The sequence below is a fragment of the Selaginella moellendorffii genome, unplaced genomic scaffold, assembly GCF_000143415.4.
Source record: "Selaginella moellendorffii unplaced genomic scaffold, v1.0 SELMOscaffold_54, whole genome shotgun sequence".
Taxonomy (NCBI): Eukaryota; Viridiplantae; Streptophyta; class Lycopodiopsida; order Selaginellales; family Selaginellaceae; genus Selaginella; species Selaginella moellendorffii.
This window is the reverse complement of record NW_003314315.1, coordinates 991,514-1,011,812: the sequence shown is the minus strand read 5'-3', so window position 1 is coordinate 1,011,812 and position 20,299 is coordinate 991,514. Positions and strand designations below refer to the sequence as shown.

At 45.0% G+C, this 20,299-nt stretch overlaps 3 protein-coding genes across 3 annotated transcripts in view; 2 read left to right on the top strand and 1 right to left on the bottom strand.

Moving 5' to 3' along the window:
• Positions 1 to 1,510: 1,510 nt before the first annotated feature.
• Positions 1,511 to 3,652, top strand: LOC9661310. The gene is made up of 8 exons (XM_002982656.2): positions 1,511 to 1,612; positions 1,708 to 2,347; positions 2,409 to 2,486; positions 2,656 to 2,805; positions 2,874 to 2,939; positions 3,023 to 3,088; positions 3,152 to 3,211; positions 3,293 to 3,652. The coding sequence occupies exons 2-8, from the start codon at positions 1,751 to 1,753 to the stop codon at positions 3,605 to 3,607; spliced, it is 1,332 nt and encodes a 443-aa protein (XP_002982702.1). The 5' UTR covers positions 1,511 to 1,612; positions 1,708 to 1,750; the 3' UTR covers positions 3,608 to 3,652.
• A 4,540-nt stretch (positions 3,653 to 8,192) lies between these two features.
• Positions 8,193 to 18,013, top strand: LOC112350789 (pentatricopeptide repeat-containing protein At4g02750-like). Its single transcript, XM_024687603.1, has 2 exons — positions 8,193 to 9,281; positions 17,735 to 18,013. The coding sequence occupies exons 1-2, from the start codon at positions 8,193 to 8,195 to the stop codon at positions 18,011 to 18,013; spliced, it is 1,368 nt and encodes a 455-aa protein (XP_024543371.1).
• A 753-nt stretch (positions 18,014 to 18,766) lies between these two features.
• Positions 18,767 to 20,299, bottom strand: part of LOC112350788 (pentatricopeptide repeat-containing protein At4g02750-like) — a 3,324-nt gene continuing 1,791 nt past the window's right edge. The window contains exons 2-3 of the mRNA XM_024687601.1: positions 18,945 to 20,152; positions 18,767 to 18,885 (exon numbers count right to left, since the gene is read on the bottom strand). Coding sequence (XP_024543369.1) covers positions 18,845 to 18,885; positions 18,945 to 20,152 — 1,249 coding nt within the window. The 3' untranslated portion in view covers positions 18,767 to 18,844. The remainder of the gene's footprint in view (positions 18,886 to 18,944; positions 20,153 to 20,299) is intronic.

Here is a 20,299-nt window from a genome sequence, read left to right as displayed (position 1 = left end):
GCCTCGGCACTTGACATCCTGCAAGACCAAGATTATTGCCTAAAACCTCGGGAAGAAATCACTGTTCTGCAAACCATGAAGAAGGAGTTTGGAGTTTGCCTTGAGCTTGTGTTTGCAGCGCTCAACTTCGATGTCGCTCGGGAGCACCTGGAAATTCAAGTTGCAAATCTGATTCTCTCTCCATAAACTTTGCTGATGAACCCTGAACTATAACCTCATCCCTAATCAATCTGGACCGTTAGTCCTTTATTTAGAAAGATTTTCTTACAAAGTTTAGCACAGGTTAAGCTGTCCATTCTCGTTGGAGATGTAATTATTGAGGTCGAAAGCGTTTCCCCTTCCATTGCATGTCCCCCTCAAGACCCCCTTATAGTTGAGGCCATAGCCGAAGCATCCATCCAAGAAGTTTGTAAATCCAGGGCCGGTTCCAATCTCTCCATTTCTGGTCCCTACAAACTTTTTTAGATCGATGTTTGGCCATGCAGGGTTCCCCTTCTCGTCTTTGCACTTCGCATAGAGAACTCCATCCTCGTAATCGAAAATCTCGCAAGAATTAATGAATCCAGCGCAAGCATCCTGCAAGATCCGGAAAGATCATAGCATTCATTCTTCAATAGGAAAACCAATCTTACAGCTCTATGCGCTAGAATCGCCGTGGCGACTGCCATCGTGAAAGCCCAAAACTTAGACATTGCTTTTACTTACTTACCTTCATGTTTATAGAACTTAATTAAGGACAAATTATCAGTCACAAGCTTTGGGATTTCATTAAAAAAACACGGAAAGTCCATTCAGATCAAGCTCGTCTTTTGTCTGAAAGCCAGCACACCCTCGCTCAATGACATGCGTGAACGAAAAACACGTGTTTAGCATTTTTTTAATCTAGTTTATAATCTTGTTTAGTCCCCGGCGTGGTGGAGTTCGTGCAGCTGGATTGGACCCATAGACCATGGCATTGTTTTCGTTAATTTGATCTGGTCATCGCAGCCAAGGTTCGAAAACTATTCTAAAACCTCACGTCCCCATACGCCTAAGATCCTGGAGCAAATCGCTGGGGTCCCAACAGAAGTTTCTATCCATCATCTCGATTAGTCCTAAATAATCACATCGTATTGACAATCGATCGCACATATTTTACTATTGTACGAAGTATTCTTTCACCTCGGGTGGTAAAAAGTCGTCGTCGGCCGTCAATGTCTCATAAGGGCCTTTCCAAGGGATTTGACCGCTGGTAAATTATAGTACACGGACGGCCATGGCAGCAGTGACGTGGACTCGAATCATGCACCCCTTTGAAAACTCCACGATCGCAAAAGTAACGAGTTACCATCGCCAGGAGTTACCATCGGTAAAGTAAAGGCCCGCGTAAATACGGTAACAGACGGTAATAAGTACAGGCAAGAGTTTTTACTGGGCGAAAACTGTTAGGCTAAATCAAGGAATTTTACAAGGAATTTAATGAAGAGGAATAAAAGAAGAAGAAGAAGAAGAAGCAGAAGAAGAAGAAGAGAGGAAGAGGACGATGAAGAAAAGCTAGACATTGTCAATGACACGAGAAAACCCTAAAACTCTGCCCAGGATCGTCCGGGAGGAATTGGGTCGCGGGTTCTTGGTGGGTTTTTCCTGTTTGATCCATCTGGGAGGAATTGCGAGGCGGGATCTCGAGAATGTACGTTGTGAGTGACAATTTCTTTCGGTTTTGCTCAGGAGGATGAGAGCGCATGGGTAGAGAGAAGAACGATTCAGGAAAATGGCTCACAATCTCCAAGAACAGCAGCAGCAGCAGCTGGTCATGGACGAGATGATGGAGCAAATCTTGTCGATGCCATCGTGGAGCGATTCCGGCAGGGTGGCTGGTGCTGCTCCATGGGATTCTTTCTCGGGCGGCATGGCGGGATTGGAGACCATGGTGGCGCTTCTCAACACAAACAACACCACCACTACCAGTTCTAGCATCAACAATGGGATCATCTCCTCGTCGTCGCTGCTGGATCCTGGGAGCTTGCAAGTCCAGGATCATGGATCTACGCTCCTCTCGCAGCTCAAGCAGCAGCAGCAGCAAGAACACGAGCACCACCACCACCTCGTGCACGATTCGTGTAGGATTTCTTCCATCTCTTCCAACAAGAACAACGGCGACTCTTCCTCCCCGGTCTTCGAGAGGTCCGACTCGACATGGTGCCAGCAGTACGCGTCCAATCTCCCGCTAAGTTTTGGAAAGCCTGGAGGAGGATCCGGAGGAGATGTTCTCACGGAAGCACAGATGCTCGGCAAGAGAATCCGCGACGAGCAGCAGCAGCAGCAGCAGCAAGCTGCGTCGCTGATGGAGAATCTCTCGGCAATCTCGGTGAGTTCTTTACAAAAATGGAAGCTTTCTCGATAAAAATTCCTTTTGCTACTCCATCCAGGGACAAGACGCTGGGATTTTCAACACGTTTGGTGGACATCCGGGACAGACTAACCTCGCAAGAACAAAATCCGGTCAGGTGAGTGACAGTGGTCGCTTAGAAATTCGTGATATTGGATCTCTTAGAAGATAAGTTCTTGTGTTTTGGACGTAACTTGGTTTGTTCTCGAGAGTCCAAGGAAGATCTTAGAGCATTGTTGCATGCTTGGTGTTCTAAGTGAGTGTGATCTATTTTTCTTTCCTTCTAGGCTTGCCAAGGATTGAGAACCGAGATCCAGGAGGTGCCACCGCCAGTGTCCCAGCAGCAACCAGCAGCAGCGATTCCGGGTGGAGCAGCAAGGCCTCGAGTTCGTGCTCGTCGTGGCCAAGCCACCGATCCTCACAGCATCGCCGAGAGAGTGAGTAGAAATCTCTCAAGCTCCCATTCTTTCTTTCCAGCTATAATCTTTCTTCCACCTTCGTGAAGCTGAGACGTGAGAGAATCGCCGAGCGGATGAAATCGCTGCAAGAGCTCGTTCCCAATTCCAACAAGGTTGACTTTTTGCTGCTTTGCTTGAAAAAACTCACCACCTTGATTCTTGTTTTTCTTCCTTTTTTTTCTTGGCTTCTCTACAGACTGATAAGGCGTCCATGCTGGATGAGATCATCGATTACGTCAAGTTTTTGCAACTCCAAGTGAAGGTACAGTAGTTCTTCGTCGTCACATGATCCACTCGACTTGTTTAATTCCTTCCTTCTTGTCAGGTTCTTAGCATGAGCAGGCTGGGAAACGCTGGAGCTGTCATGACCGATCTTCCACCCGAGGTAACAGAGAAAAGAATATAATCAGAACGATCATACAATAGGAAATGGAGTCACTTGCCTGTTGTTTTATCTTTCGAGCAGGACTCAAACCAATTCCTCGCAGCTCTGGGACAAAACGGCGCGCAGGACGGAATCGCTCTCACCGAGAGACAAGTCGCGAAACTCATGGAGGAAGACATGGGCTCCGCGATGCAGTACCTCCAAAACAAAGGCCTCTGCTTGATGCCAATCCATCTCGCCAGCAACATGTCCAAGACCTCCAACAATTCGCCGCCGCCGCCACCGCCACCGCCACCACCAGCGCAAGCCACCAAAGCTCGAAAGGGAGTAACTATTTCGTCTTCCTCGGCTGGCAAGCCATCAACTGTAAAGAACGCTGATATTTCTCAAAGCTAACAAACAGCATATAACAAAATAAACACAAACTGACCTCTTCTCCTCCTTGCATAGCGTCAAAGTGGATCCAGCTCGAAAACGTGTAGTGCTGCACACGTTGCCGTCGATCGGCGTCCCCATGATCTCTAGAGCCCGCGAGCAGCGTCAACCAGGCCACCGCTTTCGTTGACCAGCAAGTCCTCGGCGTCGGCAGTGTTCAACTCTAGCGAGGAGATCGGTTACGCACTGGAAGTGCTCCGGGCCGAAAGGAGTCCCGTGCTCCAAAGTCATGAGTCCAAAGTAGAGCTTTCTTTCCCGGCGTGGCCGTAGGAGAGGATGGCGATGGAAGAGCTGGCTTCCAACTGGACCATGTCGATGTAGAGCTCCAAAACTTGGCCGCTGTGCGTAAGCCGTGAGGATCACGTTCCACGCGACGGTTTCTCTGAGGCAAAGCTTGTCAAAGGCCGCTCGAGGATAATATCGAGGAGAAGTCCGTGCTGGGCAATGCGCTCATCAGCATGTATAGCAAGTGTCTTGATCGACGCGAAACAGGTCTAGTCTTGCTTCCTCGATCCTTCTTTCAGAGCGTCGAGAAAATGTCTGCATTCTCGCCTCTCATCTTGTCGTAGAGCTCAAGAGCCCGGGCGACACCGGCCGACGCTTCGGAAGCCCGAGTAACATCCTCCGCAGTTCATACATGCCCATCCACGATCAAATCCAGCTTCAAGTGGGAGCAAGCACTGGCGATTTACCTTCTCTGTCATCATCGCTGGAGACTTCCCGGGGCTCCAGATCCCCCAGGTGGGAGCAAACGGCTGGCACACCAGGTGGAGGAAGAGTGGCCATTTTGGACTTACTCCACGATCATTTACATTCCATAAATAAAAATATTGTTTCAAGATCTTTTAATTAAATCGCACCAAAATTATCATTATAATTTCTTATTTTATACTTACAGCATTATATAATAAATAATATAATAATTTAAGATACAAAAAACTTTATATAGTCAATTTTATAATATTTCAAATGCAGACAGAGATTAACATTTCTAAGTGTAATGATGATTCAGTTAGGTGGAATTAAGTTTAAATCAACATAATTAAGTCATAAAGAAACTAACTCTAAAGTTAATCTAAATTTTATATTTAATTTTCTATGTTATTTTACAATTAAAATTTATAGTTAAAGTAAATGGGGTAAGATTATTAAGAAAAATGGGAGGTAATAGTTTTAATTTGAAAAAGTATTTATTCTTAAATTTTAAATAAAAATATCTAAATGAGGATAATGTACACTATGTCATTTAATTATTAAGTTTGGTATAATATGTTTTCAAAATTTTGGTCAGGGCTAGGTTCCCCTTATGAGATTAACCACCTTATATATCTTAATTGCAACACAAAAATGCACATTGAGATAATTTTTTGAATAATAATTTAATTTATTTGCAAATTTTAGAAGTAGATTTATTATTTGTAATGATATTTATATAGTTATTCTATTATTTATGACTAATTTTTTGGTTTGCTTAAACAAACCTGTAGGGGACTGAGATGGTAGTGGATATACCTAGAATATGCTCGGATATTCTAGGATATTCTTCCATCTAATGGCTGTTATTTATTTAGATTAATCTTGTATTTTATAATTTATAAACATACTTATAATTATAAACTTTATTTGATCAATTGGATTAATAAGTAAGAATAACACTACTATTAAGCAAACCAAGTGTTCCTGCATGTAACATGTAGCAATTTATTGGAATTATAATATGATTTTATCATTTGTTCACATATTAAATTCATATAGTATTTAGCATGGATTAATTTTTAAATTTTTATTTTCTTTAGGAAAAATTGCTTAGCATTGTATTTTAAACACTAATTAATATTAACTTCGATTTGAAGAAATTGACTTTGTGTAATACTTTAATGTCTGATAATTCATATAATTTTAAATTTAGAAGTATTAAGATGTATTTTTTATATATTTTATATAACAAAGCAATACCATTTTACAATTATGCCAAATACCCTACCACCATCATAAATGAAATTGTAAATTCCTTCTTTTTGAATTGCATATAATCAATAAATATATTTCATTCTTTTAAGAACACTATATATTTTAAAAAAAGGTCTATTTATGAGGTTCAAGTTTATGGCTATGATGCCATATATTAATATTAGTGTAATTGAATTTTAATATCCATTAGATTGATTTCAACTTGGACCACTCATTTTTGTATATAAGCTAAGGTTTTTGGATTAATTGATATATATATGTTTATATTGCATTTTTATATTTCATACACTCACATTAATGGAGGTGAGGAGTAGCTTTGATTGTTTCTGAAAAGTGCTTGGATTTGGGATTTTGGTTTAAATCTAACTTTTATATTGTCTTTCTCTTATAGCTTTTTCAATTTCTTTTCTTTTACTTTTTCTTTTTGGTTCATTTTCATGATAGAGTAATAGCCTCCTTCTCTTTTGACTTTGAAGCAATAGTTGGTATAATTGTTTAATGCTATATAATTGCAATTGAAAAATTAAATTCAATTGATGGCAACATTCACGGTGCATGGTACAATTCTTCTTGCTTTTGCTGCTAATTTTCATGTTTAGGTAAAGTTCTTCTATAAGAATCTTAAGGATGTTATATATCATTAGTTTGATTACTTTATGGTGATTACCATATCATTTTTGGGATAATGTTTCGCATTTGAATGAGTTTCAATGGATAACATTATAATGGTATAATGGTTTGAATGTAGTCATTCATGTAAATTAGAGTATTCTTCTGAATGTTTTAAATTGCACATTTGGGCATGTTAACAATTGTGATAATGCCTTTTAATAATTATATAATTTTCATCAAGAGGCAATTGAGTGAGGGATGTAATTTGGCATTCATTTCTAAAGCCTGTGGAGCCAAATATGTCAAAGAAGATCAAGTTAAAAATGTTATTACTAGCATTTTGTTAGAATCTTACAAAATTTGTGCATACATTTACTCTAGCCACTTTTAATGATACTTTTCAATTAACACAATATTATAAAATATTATTTTTTCCACTTTTTATTAAACATCCTTTAACTCCACTTTATGTGGGAGATGGTTATGTTCTAATAGAAGTTGATGCTATTGTTAATTGAGTTTAAAGACAAGGGCAAAGATGTAATTTAGCTCTTATTGAGTGTGTAATGAAATTTATCACATTTATTGGTGTTATTAACATTTTTTAGATTGACGATTTTCATTTCCTGGGTGGAGGTTTTGGTGTTAATAATGTTTTGTTGGTGCTGTTGTTTGAAAATTGAGATGCTTTTTAAAAATGAAAAGTTGCATGAGTAGCAAAAAATTTTTACACAAATAAATTAATGACCCTTTAATTTTTTTTTAGAATATTATTAAGGGGTTCACTCAACACCAATTCAATTTACTTGAATATAATGGATCTATTTTGAATTTTGTATTGATATAATCCTAAGAACTTTGGGTTTGAAATTTAATATAAAAGTTGCCTCATCAATTACACAGGACTATATACAATGACAAAGTGCCAACCACAAGTTATATTTCTAATGCTCTCTCCACAAGCTTGCAAAAACTATTAACAATATACCATCAGAACAGCTCCCCATTATCAACACAACAACAAGAACCCAAAAACATCAAAGCTGATAACTTTGACATCTGGATTTTTCTAAAGAGGAGTAGTGTGCCTTCTTGCAATCTGATCCAAAAAGGGGATGAATAGAGCATTTGATTTTACACTGCTTGCAGTTGGGTCTGGGCACTTGCAGCAAGAGAAATCCATCCAAAGCCGCAAGAAAAAATGGAAATTAATTGTGTTGTTCCCGATTGCGATTGCCTCCGGCATTTGGAGTGAGGCTGCGCGACGGGGGAAGAGTTTTCGCCGCGTACCATAAAAACTTCGTCTGGAAGCTAGAACCTGCCAGGATTTGAACCTCGGACGTCCCCATCATCCAGCGGCCATGATGTGATGCGCGTTCTTGGCGTCCAAGAGCTTGCCGCCCTCGTCAGATCTTGCGACAATCCCAGCGATGGCCGCCAGATCCACGCCCAGATCCTTCACAGCGACCACAGGAACAGCGTTTTCCTGCGAAATCTCCTCGTCCAGATGTATGGCCGCTGCGGCTGCCTGGAGGAAGCGCGATCGGTCTTCGATTCCACCTCGGATCGCAATCTCTTCTCTTGGAATCTCATCCTCCAGGCCTACATTCGCAACCACGACCTGGAGCAGGCGCGATCGGTCCTGGAAAGCATGCCGCAGCAGGAGATTGTGTCCAGCAACGCCATGATCTCGGCATACGCCGCGGCCGGAGACGTGCAGCGCGCCAAGCAGCTCTTCGATCGCATCCCTGCCAAGAATTCCATCACCTGGAACGTGATGATCGAGATGTACTCGCAGACTGGCAATCTCGGCGCGGCGGAGGCGGTATTCCACTCCATGCCGGAGCAAACCCTCGTTTCTAGCACCGCCATGATCGTGGCATATGCCCATAACGGGCATCTCTCACTCGCGCTTGAGGTGTTCGATTCCCTGCCCCAAAAGGACGTGGTGGCGTGGACGGCCATGATCCAAAGCCACTGCGAGAACCAACGGCTGGATGAAGCTAAGGATCTCTTTGATAGAATGCCCACAAGGAATGTAGTAACATGGACGACCATGATCACAGCATATGCCCAGGCAGGGCATATGGAGCAAGCAAAGATTCTCTTTGAAGATGCTCCGGATCTTAATGAGGTGGCATTTACGGCTATGATGGACGGCTACGCATCTAATGGATGCGTGGAAGAGGCCAAAGCCTTGTTTGAGAGGCTGCCAAACAAAGACGTGGTGGCTTGGAACTCCATGCTTTGCGCATATGCCGCGAATGGGCATTTGGATGAAGCACTAGATTGTTTCCAAAAGATGGCTTACTGTGACGAGATCTCTTGGACAACAATGATCCATATGCTCGCCTCTAGAAACCATCTTGAAAATGCAAAGTTTATTTTCGATCAAATACCTTATAATAGCAAGATGGCGAGCACAGCGCTCCTCTCGGCCTATCTCTGGAATGGCCACCTCCAAGAAGGGATAAGCCTCTTCCAGGCGATTGAGGAGCGTGATGCAATTGCCTGGATGGCAATGGTGGTTGGCTTTGCTCGCAAGGGACTCCTCTTGGAAGCTCAAGTTTGGTTCGAGAGAATGCCAGAGCAAGACTTGGTCTCATGGACAGCAGTGGTGGCCATGTATGCTTCCACCGGGCATGTAACCGAGGCCTTGGAAGCCTTCCATAGGATCATCCAGGAGAGCATGATGCCTGATCACATTGTCTTTACAAGTGTGCTTGCGGCGTGCTGCCACTCGGGCGTGGTGAAGATCTCTCAAAACTACTTCCAGTCAATGATTTGGGACTATGGCGTCGAGCCCACGAGAGAACACTACTGTGAGCTTGTTGACGCATTTGCAAGGGCCGGAGAGCTAGACAAGGCTGAAGAGCTCATTCACAGTATGCCCTTTGAGCCTGAGAGTGTTGCTTGGGTCTCGTTGTTGGCTGCTTGCCAGAAGATCCACAAGGATCCTGAGCGTGGAGTTCGAGCTGCCCAGAGACTCTCAACACTAGGGTTGGTATTACAGTCGAATTTCTATGTGTTGCTCAGCCAGAATTATGGAAGTGTATTAACTTGAAATATAAAGGTTTGTTATGATTAAGTTAGGACCATGAGAGTATAAGGAGTGGAGTTTTGTGACACTTGACATCACCACCAAAAAGAAGAAGAAAAAAGTGAAGTGGTCAAACCATTCTTTACTACTGCTACCAGCTTTGGAGAAGAAACCCATGTTTGTGTTGAACATGGATGAAACATTAATCCATGCCTACAAGGCTATAGTGTCCCTCAAGCTCTTTAGTGTGAAAATTATTTCACTGCAGTGCTATCTTGTGGCAAAGAGGCTAGGTATGAATGACTTTCTAAAAGAGATGAGTAAAATATATAAGATCGTGGTTTTTAATTGAACAATGAAGCTATATATAGACAAGATTTTGGACAAGCTTAACTTAGCTAGGAATCTCTTTGCCCATCATCTCTATAGAGATTCGTACTCGACCAAGGAAGTCAAAGGAAAAAGGTTGTGGAGGATCTCTCAAGATTAGGGTAGGACTTCAAACATATGGTGATTGTGGACGACAAGCCAGAGTCCTTTTGCTTGCAACTCAAGAATGGAATTGTTATTCATGCATTCAAAAATAAGAAAGGGCATAAGTATTATGAATTGAAGATGATAAGTAATTTGCTTAAGAAAATTGCAAGTGTTGAACATATTAGAGAAGCTAAATAGCTAGAAACTCATATAAACTCATGTAAACACTTTGACTATTTATGTTGTAACACTACTCACTCTAAATTGATTTTGGCATTGTTCCCTCAATCATAATCAAAAAGCATCTTATTCTAGAGGAATTTGCTCCACACTTTTGTGGAAGAGAAGAATTGGTTAGAGTCTTTTGTGTTATTAGATGAAAGCTTCTGGGGAGAAATGCATAATATAGCAACCCCCTTCTCTTATGTGGTTGCCCCTTTGCCATGCTCACTCCTCGCTTCCTCCGTCGTGTGCTTAGTCATGCCTAGCTCTAAATGTTTAATGACTAACACTAAATTAGTAACGTTAAAATTTAATTAATAGATGTTGTTAATGGATATGTTAACGACTATAATTTTATGATTAGCCAGTGAATGAACGACTATAATTTATAAGTATATAACCTACGACTGATTTAATTTTATTTAATAGTATTTTGGCTAGATTGGAATATGTAGATCATACTCAAGATAATATTCTTTCTTTTTCTAATCTTATTGAGAGAACTAATAGTAAAGTAAATTCTTTTACTTTTTGTATTACATTTGGTCGTCTTTTACAAGAGAGAGAATGTGAAAAATACCATCAACCAATGAGATATCAATTTGATAATTGAGGTTGTAAAGATGATTTAAAGTGGAATTGTAAAAATTGCAATACCACAAGATCTCTTAGAACTAATACATGGTTTACAAATAATAATCTCACATTTGCTCAAATGCTTAAAGTGATGTATTAGTAGTGCATTAAAATGCCACAAAATCAAGCTTGTATCAAGTGTAGTATTAAAAGTGAGCACATGACAACAAATTGGTACAACTTTTGTCATGATATTTGTATTATCACATTACAATAAAGTAGTCAAAAGATTGATGGTCTAGGAAGAATTGTGGAAATTGATGAAAGTAAGTTTGGTAAGTGGAAATATTATTGTGGTAGGGTCTCTTGCAAGGGGGTGGAGCAGTGGACTGCTTTAGAAGGTCAATGGGTCTTTAGAGGAATTGAACATGATTCAGATTGAATGTTTATGGTTTCAGTGTCCAATCGTACTACACAAACTTTAATTGATATATTATATACATATGTTGTACCAGGTAAGTTCTATTTTTATTATTTTTCTTAACTAATAATTATAATTAATTTTTTAGGAACAATTATATATAGTGATTTTTGGGCTGGTTATGATTCAGAGTGGTTGAATTAATTAAACTTCACTCATTATACAGTCAACCACTCCAAGAATTTTGTTGATCCCGTGACTAAAGTTTATACAAATCGTATTGAATCAATATGGAATGCAGTGAAGAAGATCCCTTCCTCACTATGGTACAACAAGAGGATTATACAACTTTTACTTTCAAGAATATATTTAACAAAAAATATATATTGAAAGAAAGGAAGTTGCATTTAAATTCTATACAGTCATATTAAGCTGTACAATCAAGACAATGCCGTTATAGTAGAATAAATAGTATATTTGATTTTGGACTTTTAAATACTTAAAAATAATTGAAAATAATATACTGTGAGGGCCAAGTGTACGGTTACGATGCCGTATACTAATATTAGTGTAGTGGGTTTTGGTAGCCGTCGGATTGGTTTCAATCCGGACCACTCGCTCCTATATATAAGCTAGGGTTTTTGGGCTAATTGATATGCACATTTCTATATTCCCTTTCCATATTCCATGCACTCACATTGGTGGAGATGAGGGGCACCTTTGATTGTCCCTGGGGAGTGCTTGGATTTGGGATTTCGGTTTAGATCTAGCTTTTGCATTGTCTAGATCTACCATTTCTTTCCAGCTTTTTGTCATTTCTCTTCTTTTGCTCTTTCTTTCTCATTCATTTTCATGGCCGATCCGCAATCTCCTCCTTTGACTCTAGAGCAGCAGTTGGTTCAATTGCTTGATGCTATGCGCTTGGAATTGAACAACCAAACTCAGTTGATGGCGGCGTTCACGGCACATGGTACAACTCCTCCTGCTTTTGGTGCCAATCCTCGCGTTCGGCCGGAGTTCTTTCGTGGGAATCCTGGGGATGATGTGTACCATTGGTTCGATCACTTCACAGTGATTGCCACATATCATTTTTGGGATGATGCTCGACGTTTGCGTGAGTTCCCCACATGTCTTCAAGGGACGGCGTTGCAGTGGTACAATGGATTGAGCGCAGTTACTCGTGGCGATTGGAGTGTTCTTCCGGACGTCTTCAAACGCGCCTTCGGACATGCCGACGATTGTGATGATGCCTTCCAACAATTGCATCGTCTTCGCCAAGGGCCATCTGAGTCGGTGATGCAATTTGGCGTTCGTTTCCGAAGTCTTTTGCTTCGTGCGGAGCCAAATATGTCGGAGCGGATCAAGCTAGGAATGCTGTGGCCAGCACTTCGTCAAGATCTTGTCGGACTTGTGCATGCACTTGCTCCTGCCACTCTTGACGATGCTCTTCGCTTGGCACAACGTTATGAGACATTGCCTCTTCCACTTCTTGCTACACGTCCTTCAGCTCCACTTCCTATGAGTGATGGTCTTGTTCCCATGGAGGTTGATGCTGCTGCTACTCGAGTCCAAGGACAAGGGCGAGGACGTGGTCGTGGCCGTGACGTTCGTTGCTGGGCGTGTGATGAAGTTGGTCATACTTATCGGCGTTGTCGGCGCTTTCCGGATTGGCGACCTCCATTTCCTGGGTGGAGACCTTGGCGTCAGCAATGTCCCGTTGGTGTTGCTGCGGTGGAAGGTTTGGATACCGAGGTGCATTCGGGAAACGAGGAGTCGCGCGAGTAATGGAGGGACCTTGCGCGAATAAGTTAGTGACCCCTCCATCTTTCTTTTGGGAGTATCATCAAGGGGTTCACTCGGCACCGGTTCATCCAGTGTTTACTTTCCAAGCTCGTTTTTATAACAAGAGGTCTCCTATTCTTCTCTCCGTGTTGGTTGATACAGGTTCGAGTTTATCTTCTATTGCTCGACCTGTTGCCACACATTGTCGTCTACACTTGCGTCGTGCGGTGGATCCAGTTTTCATTCTTTATGGCAACGGCCGTACACATGCATGTGCACGAGATGAGGCGGACCTGGTTGTGCGTGTGGGCGATCTCGAGCTTGAGTTGCAGTCGTTGCGGGTGGTGCCGAGTCAAGCTTTTGACCTCATTCTTGGTATGAATTGGTTGCAGCACAATCATGCCAAGTGTGACTTTGAGGCTTTTCCCCCTTGTCTCATACTTCCTTATGTTTCATCCATTCCTCTCACTTCCGTACCTCTTCGTCCCTCTACTTCTACCTCTGCTTCCATTACTTTTGTTCTCCCATTATTTCCTCTTGTGTTTCCATCTTGTTCTGCTCTTCCCTTTTCCGATCCCTCCGATGATCTTTGTGTTGCAACTGTTGACCAGCTCATGAAGGAGTATTCTGATCTCTTTGAATTTGACCTATCGTCTGGGGCCAAGATTGCCACACGTCATCCCATTCCAACCGGGGATGCTCGTCCAATCAAGGTTCCTGTTTGTCGTCGGTCACCCAAGGAGATCAAGATTTTACGTACAAACGTCAAGGAGATGTTGGAGAAGGGTGTTATTCGGAAGTCACGGAGTCTTTGGGCATGTGAACCTCATCTTGTGACGAAGCCTGATGGAAGTATTCGTTTCTGCATCGACTATCGTCCGTTAAATGAAGTGACAATCCCGGATGTGTACCCTCTTCCTCACACTGCTGATCTCTTGGATCGTCTGGGGCGAAGTCGTTGGTTCACCAAGCTAGATCTTGCTTCTGGGTATTGGCAAGTACCGATGGCTGAAGACGATATTCCTAAGACTGATTTTCGTACACCATTTGGTTTGTACGAGTTTTTGGTGATGCCGTTTGGTTTGAACAATGCTCCAGCAACTTTTCAGCGGATGATGGACGAAGTTCTTTGCGATATGCCGGAGGTGACGGCTGACTTCATTGATGATGTCTTGATCCACTCGGAGGGGATGTGGGAGGAGCATGTTTGTGATGTTTGTAAAGTGTCGGATCGGCTATGCGATGTTGGTTTAAAGCTGAAGCGGTCGAAGTTCGTGTTTGGGTCCAAGGACACAACTTATCTTGGGTACCGTATTTCTCGTGAGGGTTTGCAAGTTGATCCTGACAAACTTGTGGCTGTTCTAAAGTTCCCTACTCCGAAGTGTGTGAATGATGTGCAGTGCTTTTTGGGTAAGGTGCAGTATCTCGGTTGTTTTGTGGATCATCTTTCCGATCGCACTATACCATTGTGAGCGTTGCTGAAGTCATCAACGTCATCTTTCATCTGGTCTCCCGATTGTGATCGGGCGTTCGTGAATCTCAAAGAGCTATTGACGACTCCTCCGGTTTTGGCATATCCTGACTACACTCGACCTTTTATTTTGCGCGTGGATGCTTCTGACATTGGTCTTGGAGGTGTGTTGATGCAAGAGAGCTCGAGTGTGCCTGGTCAGCGCCATCCCATTGCATACATAAGCCGTACATTACAACCAGCGGAGATGAACTACTCCACGACGGAGAAGGAGTGTTTAGCAGCAGTCTGGGGTTTCGAGAAACTTCATGCCTATCTACATGGTTCTCGGATGTTACTTGAAGGTGACCATGCTGCTGTTACTTCATTATTGAAGCGGAAGAACCTAGTTGGTCGTACGGCTCGATGGGCTTTAAAGCTTCAGATATATGATTTCGATGTTGTTCATCGCCCAGGGAGTTTTATGGCTGATGCTGATGCCCTTTCTCGAGCTCCTCTTCCTTCTCCACTCACTTCTCATGTTTCTGATGAACCTGTTGTTCCAGCATCTGTGGATTTTCTAGATGAGGATTCTGTGCCGTCGGCGGTTGCTGTCCTTGACGTTCAGTGTCCACAGGGCGTAGAGCAAGATCTACCTTCTCTGGATGAGGTTCGCGAGGCTCAAAAGATTGAGCCGTGGATTCGAAGGCTTCGAGATGGGTTTGAGAATCCTGCATCACTTGCTGATGACTTGCCTTTTCGGCATTTACATTCTCAATATCGCCTTGAAGATGGCCTTCTTTATTTTGTGGGGACGGATCCTGATGCTCATTTACGGCTGGTGGTGCCTTCGGTGTTTATTCCGCGGTTTCTCCATGCCTACCATGATTCTCCTATTTGTAAGCCACAAATTTTTCCTTTTCAATTTGCCAGCTTACCTCGCCTATCCGACCAACTCTGCCTTGGCTTGTGCTAAGTTCCCTCGCCAAGGTTCTCGCCTATGGTACCAGCTCCTACTTGGTCCTACTTGGTTTCAGCTACTTACTGCACGAGCAACGGAGTGTTAGCCATTCATCTACGGATTCCCAAATCTCTCCCAATCCCCCTCCCCGGGTTAGACTGGACTTAAGGTTCGGCTACACTCCCGGCAGGCACAAGCAGCCAAGCACACTAAGCCTCCAGATTCCTAACACCCCTTGGTACCACAAGACTTGATCATGGGACCCTCTAAATCCCAAGCCTTGGGTGCAGCACTTGCTTCGGGACGTCAAGGCGAAACACCGTGGCCTAACGGCCCGGTATGGGTACCTCTACCCCCCCTCTTCCATCCCGAAGGGAAGGCCCAAGCCCCCGGAAGGGTGAGGACCAATGAGCCACAAGGTACTCAAGTGGGGCACCACTCCACTTGAGCCGGGAGCACCGCAGTCGGTTTCCCTTTCAGGAGTGGGAGCTGCTCTTGAGCACTTCCTTGGATGGCCCCTCCGGCACCAGCCAAGTCCATGCTCACTCCCACCCAAGGCCCCTCGGTCCCAGTCTCAACCTCAAGTCGGTTTGGAAGCCCAACTGGAGAGTCCCTTCAAAACTGGTTCCTGGACCTCACTATCCCTACTATACTTTTGGAACCCCCTGCAGCCCCCCCCCTGGGAGACGCACGCTTTGGGCTTTCACCCCTTGACCCGTATTAGTATTTGGACTTAGTCTCTGGCTCGATCTCGGACCCGATTTCGGACCCGACTTCGGATTCGGTCTCGGACTCGATTTCGGACTCGATCTCGGACCCGATCTCGGACCCGACCTCGGACTCAATCTCGGACCCGATCTCGGACCCGACCTCGGACTCGACCTCGGACTCGGTCTCGGACCCGATTTCGGATCTCGGACTCCGTCTCGAACTCGGTCTTGAACTCGGACTCGAACTCGGTCCCCGAGTCGGTCTCGGACTCGATTCCGGACTCTATCTCGAACTCAGTCCTAGAGTCGGTCTTGGACTCGATCCTCGACTTGGTCCTATCCGATGAACTCTTTGTCATTTCGGTCAAGCTTTTGGGGATCCTTTAGCCTACGACATCTCGGGGAGTCGGTTCCTTACACTATTCTAGGTGGGCATATGGGACACCGTCGTGTCACCGAGAAGCTGCGCAGATCTTTCTATTGGCCAGAGATGCGACGTGATATTATCTGGTATGTGCGTAGCTGCGTTTGGTGCCAAGCTCGTAATACTCCCCCTTGTGCTGCGGAAGGACGGTTGGAGTCAATTGCAGTTTCTCGTCCGTTTGAGTTGGTGGCGTTTGATCTTATGGGACCTTTTTCGCGATCGACTGCTGGCAATGAGTATGTTATTATTGCTTCTGACTACTTGACTCGTTGGGTGGAAGTTGGTGCTCTTGCTAGTGCCTCTGCAACTGCTGTTGGATACTTCCTCCTCAATCGAGTGGTGTTCCAGCATTCTTGTCCAGAACGGATTCTTTCGGATAATGGTCCTGCATTTATGGCTGAGGTATTTCATGTTTTGACATCTCGGTTGGGGATACGCCACACTTTTACGAGTGCTTATCATCCACAATCAGACGGTCTGGTGGAACGGCTCGTTCGGACATTCAAAGGGATGATTGCGAAGTATGTGAACTTTCAACATTCGGATTGGGATGGTTATTTGCCGTCTCTTCGGTATGCTTATGTCACAGGGGTGCAGAGTTCTGTTAGTGCTTCACCATATAAACTTCTATATGGTCATGATCCAATATTACCAACAGAGCTGGGGTTACCTTCACAATTGCCACGAGCTCCTGATGCTAGGTCATGGGATCAATATTTGACAAGCATTCTTCCACTTGTCCGAGCAGAGTTTGCTGAACACTTAGGCCGCGTACAAGTGGGACAACAACGGCGCTACAATTCCCATCATCGTCCACCAGCGGAGTACAAAGTGGATGATTTAGTGTTAGTCTGTTTTCCCCATCTTACGGTACGTAGTTTATCTAAGGGGCTCCTTGCGCAGTGGAAAGGACCGTATCGGGTGTTGCGGCAAGTTGGACCACAAGTTTATGAGGTTTGGCATGACGTTCAGCAGGCCGATCCTCCGGAAATTGTGCATGTGCAGCGGTTAAAACGCTTCATACAAAGGGATCAGGAGCAGTTAATACCGTCTACAGATCCACCGATGCCTCCTCCTGACGTTCCTCTAGATCCCGGCCCATCTACAAGAGAACCCTGACGGCCTTCCATTATTCCGAGAGGAGGGGATGATGTGAGGGCCAAGTGTACGGTTACAATGCCGTATACTATATTAGCGTAGTGGATTTTGGTAGCCGTCGGATTGGTTTCAATCCGGACCACTCGCTCCTATATATAAGCTAGGGTTTTTGGGTTAATTGATATGCACATTTCTGTATTCCCTTTCCATATTCAATGCACTCACAATACTAGAACAATCTTCAATTTATAGTAACTTTTAAATACTTAAAAATAATTGAAAATAATATAAATCCAAATAAGCACCTTAAATAAAGGGGGTGCTGTATTGTGCATTCTACCCAGCTTCTGGATCTCGCATTCCTGAAACAGTATCGTGTATCCGTGCTTCTTTCCCTGTCAGGAGGGCCAATGCCGACGACGGTCCCTTCTTCCTCAGCTCCTTTGCTTGAAGCTCTCAAGAGAACTGGCGGGGAGCGTGCCGCTGCGTTTCACTTCCCAGGCCACGGCCGCGGCTCCTCAACGCCCTCTTCGATTTCCCAGCTTCTCGGAGCTCAAGTCTTCCAGTTTCATCTCCCGGAGCTCCCAGGCCTAGATAACTTGCACTGCCACAAGAAGCCATAGCCGACGCAGCAAATGGCCGCCGAGCTTTTCGGAGCAGGGTACTCGTGGTCCTTGGTGAACGGCTCTACGTGTGGAATTCAAGCAGCGGTGATGAGCTGCTGCAAGCCCGGAGACGTTTTGATCCTCCCCACGTCTCTCGAGCTTAAGACGAGTCCCAGGTTGGGCGTATCCTCCCACCATTAGGGGACGTTCGTAGCCTGGAGCTCCCAGAAGAGTTTCCTGGCCTCGTCCAGTCTCTTACACTTGACATACATGTCAAGCAGTGCAGTTCCCAGGACCTCACACCCGAGAAGCTCGAGTGACTTTGCTCGAGAGTGGACAGCCATGCCTTGCTCGAGAGAACCTAAGCTGGAGCAAGCTGCTGCAACACTGGCAAGAATAAACTCGTCGGGTTCCACGTCCATGCCGTGATAAAGCTCCAGCGCTTTCTCCGGCTTCCTCTTCTGGACGTAAGCCATGATCAAGGTCGTCCAGGTGTGCCGATCTCTGCGTTTGGTCACGTCGAAGGCGGCTCTTGCATCGTCCAGACTCCCACACTTGCAATACATCCCAACGAGCGCGTTCTGGACTGCCGAGTCTTCCCTGCTCGGGCTCTCCTTCAGCCGTGCATGGACGGCCTTGCCTTGCTCCAGAGCCTCACCGCTCGCGCAGCAGCATATAACGCTCTTGAAAATCATGGCATTCGGCTCCACCCCTCGAGAAACCATCCTCCAAAACAGCCTCAAAGCCTCGTCCGTCAACCCGTGCCGAGCGTAAGCCGAAATGATGCTCGACCAGGCAGCCACGTCTTTGTTTTCGCCATGAATGTTATCAAAAATCCGTCTCGCTTCCTCAATCTTGCCGTGCTTCCCATACATTCCGACCAGAGAAGCCTGCACGATTGGATCAGCCTCAAATCCACAAGCAAAGGCAAGGTCTCTCACAAGCTCACCTTCTTTCAGAGTGGAACAAGCCGCGATGAGCGTGGAGAAAATGGCCGCGTTAGCCTCCACCTTCTCGTCTCTCATCCTGTTGTAGAGCTCGAGAGCCCGAGCGACATCTCCGTGCTGAGCATATCCGGCCATGAGACACGCCCATGCACCGACATCACGCGTTGGAAGCTCGAAAAAAATCCTCCTCGCCTCGTCCAACTCTCCACACTTGGCATACATGCTCATCAGAGCGTTCTGCACGATCAAATCCGGCTTTAGTCCGCTCTCGACAAACCTTGCATAGAGTTTCTTACCGAGATCAATCTCTCCCACCATCGAGCAAGCAGTGAAAGCGCTGGCGAAAACGAAGCTGTTTAACTTCCCTGTCATCCTCGCAAAGAGCTCGAGAGCTTCCCGGGGATGGCCGCCTTGGACGTAAGCCGAGATGATAGCGTTCCACGACATGGAATTCTTCTCTCGCATCCCCTCGAAAAACTCACGGGCCGACACCAAATCCCCACACCGGGCATACATCGTCACCAATGCGTTCCCGATCACCACGTCGTGAACTCCAGCGATCTTGGAGTGATGAATGCGCTCGTGGATCCTTCGACCATGTTCCAGATCGCCCAAGTGGGTGCAAGCCGCGAGAGCGCTGGCGAAGATGGATCGATTAGGCTGGATGCGCTGCTCGCATTCCAGGTTGAGGAAGAGATCGAGCGCTTCCCCGTGGCGGCCATGGTGGACGTAGCCCGCGATCATCGAGCTCCACGACTGCTCGTTGCGATGGATCGTGCCGGCGAAGACCTCGCGCGCCAAATCCACACTGCCGCACTGGCAATACATCTGGACGAGGAGATTGGAGACGACGGTGCTCGACTTCCACTTCCTGGTCCTCAAGATGTGAGCATGGACGCGCTTGCCCTGTGCCAGCGCCTTGCGCTCGCCAATCTGCCTGAGAACGAAGCCATATCCCTGCGATGGATCGGGCATCGTGGCGATCTTCTCTAGCATCTCGTCCAGCTCTTGGAATCCCTCGCCGCTCCCCAGGACGGCGTGGCTGATCCTGCTGCTCCTAAGTACCCGCGAGAACTGCGCCGACTCGACGGCGTTGCGAGCACCCCTGAATCCGGAGGAATGTAGGCGGAGATTGCAGTACCTGAAGGCCTCCCGCCCAGGCAGTAGCAGCAGCAATGCCGCCCCAACCATCGCATTGCTCCAAAGAACCCTAAAATCTGTTTATCCAAACCTTAAACTTCTAATTTTTGCTAATTTTAATCAATTATTTTTATGTTTATCATACTTGAATTTAAAAAGCCTATACATAAATATAGGTTAATAATTTAAAATTATTTCATAAAAATAAATTATTACC